The 7,349-nt window shown below is 36.8% G+C and overlaps 1 protein-coding gene across 1 annotated transcript in view; it reads left to right on the top strand.

The window, feature by feature from the left end:
- Positions 1 to 420: 420 nt before the first annotated feature.
- The window catches only part of LOC762994 (TBC1 domain family member 9B), a 30,188-nt gene continuing 23,259 nt past the window's right edge, over positions 421 to 7,349 (top strand). Inside the window, 5 exon segments of the mRNA XM_030994982.1 lie at positions 421 to 553; positions 3,407 to 3,570; positions 4,108 to 4,185; positions 5,892 to 5,993; positions 7,261 to 7,344. Coding sequence (XP_030850842.1) covers positions 510 to 553; positions 3,407 to 3,570; positions 4,108 to 4,185; positions 5,892 to 5,993; positions 7,261 to 7,344 — 472 coding nt within the window. The 5' untranslated portion in view covers positions 421 to 509.

Below are 7,349 nucleotides of genomic sequence, written 5' to 3'. Positions count from 1 at the left end.
CCCCCCCCCCCCCCCCCCCCCCCCCCCCCCCCCCCCCCCCCCACCCCCCCCCCCCCCCCCCCCCCCCCCCCCCCCCCCCCCCCCCCCCCCCCCCCCCCCCCCCCCCCCCCCCCCCCCCCCCCCCCCCCCCCCCCCCCCCCCTCCCCCCTCCCCACCCCCCTATTCAGCGGCTGGCTGAGTCGTTGCGATTTTTTCGGCGCGATTTTACATTTTAAAACCCCCTCCTTTTTTTACTCCGGCCGCTGTCCCCCCAATACTTTTTTAAATGTTTCATTTATCTATATTAAAATAAAGTAGGTGTTTGTTTGTGTATAGTGGTCAATGAAATATGATTAAATTCGAGGGGGGGGGGGGGGAGTCATTTTTCTTCCTTCAACATGTGATATCGATATCGACTAGTCAAGTTGCTGACGTCATTTCTAGAAGGAGGAGAAGGAGAGCGGATGTTTACGTTTTAAAAGGAACTTCAAACAAGTTTAATTTCCTCGTGAAAGTCCTAAAACATCACGATGTGGGTTCGTCCAGAGGAGGTTCTTATTGCAAATGCTTTGTGGTGAGTAAAATCTATTTTTTACACCATGTATGAACCGTAAATCTGAACAGACCGGAACTCAGTGTATCGTTTTCTCGTAAACTGTAGTCCCGCGCATCAATTTTTGTGTTATCAGGTTATAAATGATAATGGATGCGGGATGTTTGTTGTTGAATTGTCTGTGAAAAGTCAATGACAATGTAATGAGCTTGGGAATGTCTCTGAAAGTAATGATGTTGTTTGATATTTTATCCAAAGACCAAAGCATGAACATTATAGGACCATTTGAATATAGGGCCTAGTCTATACTAATTGTGTAAACGTTGCATTGGTAGTCACAAGATAAGAATAAGATTAAGAGAAGAACAGGAGTTTGGGAAATGAATGAGTTTTTCATTTGTGAACATTTTTTTTTTCGGGGAGGGGGGGGGGGGGCTTAGACTAGACCCCTATTAAATTGCAGATAAATTTTAAGTCTGTGAGTAAGACTAAGAGAAAGAAAGGACAGAACATTTACTAAAAGACCATCTAATTTTAATGAGAAGTGATTTTTCCCCCAACACTAAAACAGATTGTGTGTTTTGTGTCCCAACCAAAAAAATTACTTTTTTTTTTACGAGGGCTCTTTTCAGATTTTCCCTTTAAAAAATAGCCCCCCCCCTCTAATTATTTTGCGGTGGCTATTTTGGAGCTCAGGGGGGCTTTTTTTTGTTAAGGTTGTATTTTTTAAAACATGGTTTTACCTACTTAAATTCCAAGCAAAGGCAAATATACATACAAATGTAACGTACATACAACTACATGTAGACCTACATGTATGTCATGTAGAGTATTGCAGACATTCAGATACCCATGATTTATTCACTTTGTGTTAAACACGTGGCGTACTATATGATTTACATGTACATGTAACTAAAACTTGTCAAAGGAGTGTTTTGTTCAACTGTTCGTTTTTCATATCATAAGAAAATATTGTCACTGACAGTTTAACTGACACGCAGGCTAGGAATTAATTTTTGTATGGGGGCTACTTTTCCCCAATGCATTGCCTAAAACAAAACAAGGGGCTACTTTTGAAAAAAAGGGGGCTCCTTTCTGAAAGCCAAATTGTAAGCTGTAACAATAAGTTGTGTTTTTCCTTAACCATCATACTACTAGCAACCAAATTGGTAGGTAATATGTTATTGAGTCTTTTTTTTCTGTCCCGAATTGTTATCATGGACAATGCGATCCCATTAAAAACAAATGTAACTCCGTTCAAAATTGTGTTATTCATAACTTAAAACCATTAAATGTGAGTGAATATTTTTACTGTTGTTCCACATACCGATGTATTTGATGTATAACCCTAACGAATCATGCAAAATCATGGCCATATTTTTCCCCCGGTATAGACTGTTATTCTAAAGGCCAAGCCAAAGCTAGTTTCATTTCGTAGACTCGGGCTGAAATTGATGCCATCACTCAGGCCTGACATCGTATATAAATAATATAATTTAATTAGACAGTTGTAAGAAAAATTCTGAGGTATAGGGAGATCATTATATATTCATTTACGGGTTATAACAAAATTTTATTTCTGTCTACGAACCTAGCTTTATACCGATTTTACAGGAAAAAAATCAGGCATTGATTTTGCACGTTTCGTTATAACAAATATATCGGTATGTGGGACAACAGTAAAAATATACTCGCATTTCATGGTTTTAAGTTATAAATGACACAATTTTAGACGGAATAACATTTTTTTTAATGGGATTGTATTGTCCATGATAAAAATTTGGGTCAGAAAAAAGACAAAATAAACATATTACGTACCAATTTGGTCGCTAGCAGTTCAGCACTCGTCACTCGTAAATACTTATTTCCTTCATACTAGGAGCGCGTGCGCCGCTGGAGCTGGGCTAGTTTCTGTGTATTGTGAATGTGTGCGATCTGCGTATGCATCATGTGCACGATCCGAAACTACCGTATTTCCATCGGGGGCCTGGCCGGCCGGCCGCGCGAGAGCTTAGGCGGTTACCGATCTACATGTACTGTAGCTACACTAGGTACGACCGCCGATCCGCTGCAATCACAAAACTTTTAAAATGTTGATGGAAGTTTCTAGTTTTGGAGTTGGTAGTTGGAACTGAGATTTCAATCAGACACATCAATAAGTTGATTTATTAATTCCTAGGGAATATCAATTTATGGCGGGGGCGATTTTTCATCAATTTTTTTCGCCCTCGTCTTGATTTTTACTGTGGCAATTTCAGAGGTTTAGGGGCGAATTGCCCCTCGCCACCGAGTGTTGTGTCCCGACTCATGTGTTTGTTAATCGTTCACTTGATAATTGCACGTGCGTCATTATGATAGGGGTCTACGCATTTACTTTTTCCAATAACTTGTTACACCAGAATTCATGGCATTTTAATGATCAAGTTCATTTGTAATTTATGAAAAAACTAAGCCCCAAATGAATTGGAACATGTTTATTTCAAATTAAAAAATTCAACATGGTGATATGATTATTCATTTTTCTATAAATTCATATTTTACAACAGAGAATCTATTTTTTGCAATGTTTATTCAAAGCCTGTCTGCACTAGTTTGGCCAAGAGTGGTTATAGTTTAGACCTCCCTGCGTGGTCACAGACAGGTGGTTATTTCGTCAAATCTGCTCTTAATTAAGAAAAAGGGTATCATGGGAGAACAACAGGTACCACGTAGGCATTGTTTGGTATAAAGAGGGCGCAAGTAGCTATAAGTAGTGCAGTCCTGATTTATATTAAGATGTTTTTTTTAAATATGTACATTAAACAAAATTTCAAACTTGGATGGTATAAAAGATTAGATTTCAACATGTTCAATGTGACTTTCATGATACCACAGGATCACAGAGCGGGCGAATCCATACTTTGCGCTTCAGAGACGCAAGGGTCACGGAGGGGGAGGATTGACCTCTCTCGTTATTGGAACTTTGGACTCGGTCCTGGACAACAAGTCTGCGCCTTACCGCATCTTACACCAGACACCTCAGTCAGAGCTCTATCATAGTAGGTGTTTTGATGTTAGTGATGATGATGATGATGATGATAATAATGATGCTGTTGGTGGTGTTGAAGATGGTAATAATGATGATGAAGATGATGTTGGAGATAATGTCAATGGTAATTATGACAATGATGATGCTGCTGGTGGTGTTGAAGATGATTATGATGATGGTGGTGGTGATGATGATGATGATGATGATGATGATGATGTAGATGATGATGGTGATGATGATGGTGATGATCATTATGATTATGGTTACAGGGATGATAATGATGATGATGTTGCTGCTGCTTTAAAATGATAAAGTTGATTATGAAATATAAATATAGTTATAATAACAAATCATGCTTATGGCAATACCAATAATTATAAAGATGCTGATGTACATTGTAGATATGGCGATGATAGTGAAAACCAAAAAGATAAACTGAAATAAAGTATGGTAGTGGCATTATGTTCCCATCATTTAAAAATAATATTTGTAGTACCAGTTTTCGTGACAATTACTATTTTATTTCTTTGTCTTTTTCATCCTACAGCCATAGCAACTGCACTTCACAAGAAAGACATCATAAAACACTGGGAATGGATTGAACAGAATCTCATGGTGACTCTCGGTAAGGTTAACTTTATAAAGATTTAATTTTGCATTTCGTTTTTATAGAAAAAGTCTAAAAGCAAAAAATGGAAGATTTTGTACTGTGTTTCTCAAGAATTGATGTGAAACAACGGGTCTTTGAATCATCAGATTTAAAAAGAAAAGGACAAATAATTTGAAAATTAATTGAAAGTTGTTGATAATCCCATTCACTGTACACAGAAATGGATGTATTGGACTACGCACTCATTTTGCATGAAAGTTTGGTGATTACAATGAAGTTCACTTCTTTATTTTCTGGCCTTCAAAAGGGATACAATACCTGAAAGTGTTTGAATTGCAGACCATTACTGCTTGAATGGTCTGATAAGGTCATTAAAGCTAGAGAAGGACAAATAGGAAATGACCTGTATGTACATGTAGGTCACAGGAAGGTCACATTGAAGGCCAATGATTAAATTCATGTTTCCTGGTTTTGGAGGTAGTTTGTCAGTCATGCGTAAGGGTGTCTGTATTGTGAGACTATTCCTGACTGCATACATGGTAAATTGCACACTATAGGCTTTGTACATTCGCTGCTCCGTATTGGAGACAGCAAGAGACTGACAGAGCTAGGCTCTACTCAAGGCTTTAAGAATTGTGGTAAAGTGTCAGATTACAGCCTGTGATTTAAGACTAGTTTGGAGACAATATTTTAATGCACATGGGGAATACATTTTACCTTTGTTAGATGAGGTTGATTCTTTTATAGCAGACTTTAGAACCATAAATATCGCAGAAATAAACCTTAAAGGTAATACAATGTTTTGGGAAAATTTGAAAATGGACGGATAGCGAATTTTTTAAATGTTGATATATTTGGATGCCCCTGAGGATGTATTATAAGCACTAGAAAATTTAGCTCCTAAAACACTTCTGCTTTCAAGATAAATTAAGATAAATTAAGTATCAAAATTTACTGGTGCTCCCGGTAAATTCCAAATAGCGCCTCTACGGCCATCCAATGGTAGCTGCGACCATGAAAATCTCAGAATGTGCAGTTGTGGTGTATAATTTCCAACGGGTATAGCCAATCAGTCGACTTTAGTCAAGAAACATTGTTTTAAGGCTAAATTAGTATATTAACCTTGAGAGGGAGCTATACAAAATAAAGAGTTTAGTATTTACAATTTCATCACTCAATTTCAACTGCGTCAACGATCACTGAATATTGTTGATCGCATATGCTTCCAATCTGTTCATTTGAACCAAATTCGTGAACCCACACCAAAACTTTATATTACCTTTAAGCCTCTGAATTCATCCCTACTGCGTATTTAAATTCAATTTAATGCCCAGGAAATACAGGAAATTGCTAATAGCTCATGTTTTCCAAACAAAGTTGACCCGATATTTTTTCATAGCCAACTTTATCCTGTTGTCATACATGTAGATAAATTTAGTTTTGTTTAAGATGTGACACATTGTTTTAAGTGGTATAATGGAGCTTTTTTATGCATCAGCACTTTGTCAAAATTCTGGAATTTTAAAATGTAAATGCTTATTATATTTTTTATGATGAATTTTTATCTCTATTTTTACCATTTATATTTTGTGTTCATCTTATTATTTATATGTTTATTTTTTGTTTGGGATGTGAGTGGATATATTTACATGTGTACTTTATGTCTATGTCTAGTATTATTTTTATTTACCACTATTTTTACTATTTATATTTTACTTTAGATAACTTTGAAGCAGACGAGGATGTGACTGAGTTTGTGAAGTGTAAGATAGAGAGCCTGGTGGCCAACGTAGAGACGGCAACACCCACAGAGACTAAAGAAGGTAAAAATTTGAATTCCTTAAAGATAATATGTCCCTTTTGCAGCAATAGTCAAATTCTGTAGAACTTTGCAGGAATTATAAAAATGTCATGTACAGTATGTCCTATCTGTGAAATTTAAACATTAGCAGTGTCCCAGTATTCAAATTATGCAAGGAAACCTGTTAACCTGCTAGACTTCACTGTCGGACACTATTGAGTGACTGACATCTATTTTTCTTTGGTAATAACATACATAAAATGAGCTGTAAGGTACATGAGCATTTGTCTACATCGATAACCCACTATTTGTAATGGCCAATATTAAACTGATTGAATCTTTGTGCAGCACAAAACGTACGATCATTCGATAAAAGGGTCTAAAAATCAGACTATTACTTAGGTGATTGCAATCACTTGAGTTGATTTGACAACTAATGGTCGTTATTTTCCCACTAAAAGCCATTATCAAGCACTTTCGTTTGGAGGGAAGTTCTAAATTAGTATTGTCTTTCGAATGCCGTTGGAATTCAACCTTTCGATTTTGTTGGCCTGCAAATGGGACATAGTACCTTTAAAATATATTTTCATACAAATCTCTAATACCTCTACAAGGCTGAGAATTGGTGGTTTTCAAATAGGTGCTATTGTCATCAAAACGCTGTTAAGATGACTTCAAATTGTGATCTCTTTCATTTTGCCCAAGTAAATATGAAAATCTCACAAAATATAGATAATTGGTATTTCAGGCGAATTTTGTGCATTTTAGTGTCAGTGAACCTCAGAACTTGATTAGGGCAACCTGTGTGTTTTTGTAGGCAACTGGTCCAGGTAATGCAAATATGGGTTATTTAGAAGCGCTGAAAGCAAAGAGTATCATAGTGCTTACAAAATAAAAGAATGTGAAGAAGAATAATGAAATGCATAGACTCCTAAAAATAGGTAAATCACATTGAGGGAGGCATAGGAGCCTATGCTTTTAAGGGATATTTTGAAAGAGGCAAGACAGGTTCATTCGATGATGGAAAGTGGGATAACCTTTGACATCTGACATGTTTTTCCAAGCAATACACTGTAGGTTGTAAGTTATCTTTGAAACTGAGACTTACATGTATGTCAATCAGACAAGTCATTTTTATCTGTCAAGTAACACTGTCACTTTTTGTAAGGAATGTCTTTTTAATAACCTTCTATTTTTAAAATTGTTTCAACTCATGTCTTTATATCATTAATTTTTATTTAGTAAATTTTTATGAATGTTGATCTTCATCCGTCTCTTATTATGTGCAGATGAGGAGAGCAAACGTTTCAAGGCCGCCTCTGATAAATGGAGACGGCTCTTCAACATACCCGAAGACGAGAAGCTTGTCAACTGTAAG

Source organism: Strongylocentrotus purpuratus, unplaced genomic scaffold, assembly GCF_000002235.5.
Source record: "Strongylocentrotus purpuratus isolate Spur 01 unplaced genomic scaffold, Spur_5.0 spur5_scaffold_21, whole genome shotgun sequence".
NCBI classification, from domain to species: domain Eukaryota; kingdom Metazoa; phylum Echinodermata; class Echinoidea; order Camarodonta; family Strongylocentrotidae; genus Strongylocentrotus; species Strongylocentrotus purpuratus.
This window is presented reverse-complemented; position numbering and strand designations above follow the sequence as displayed.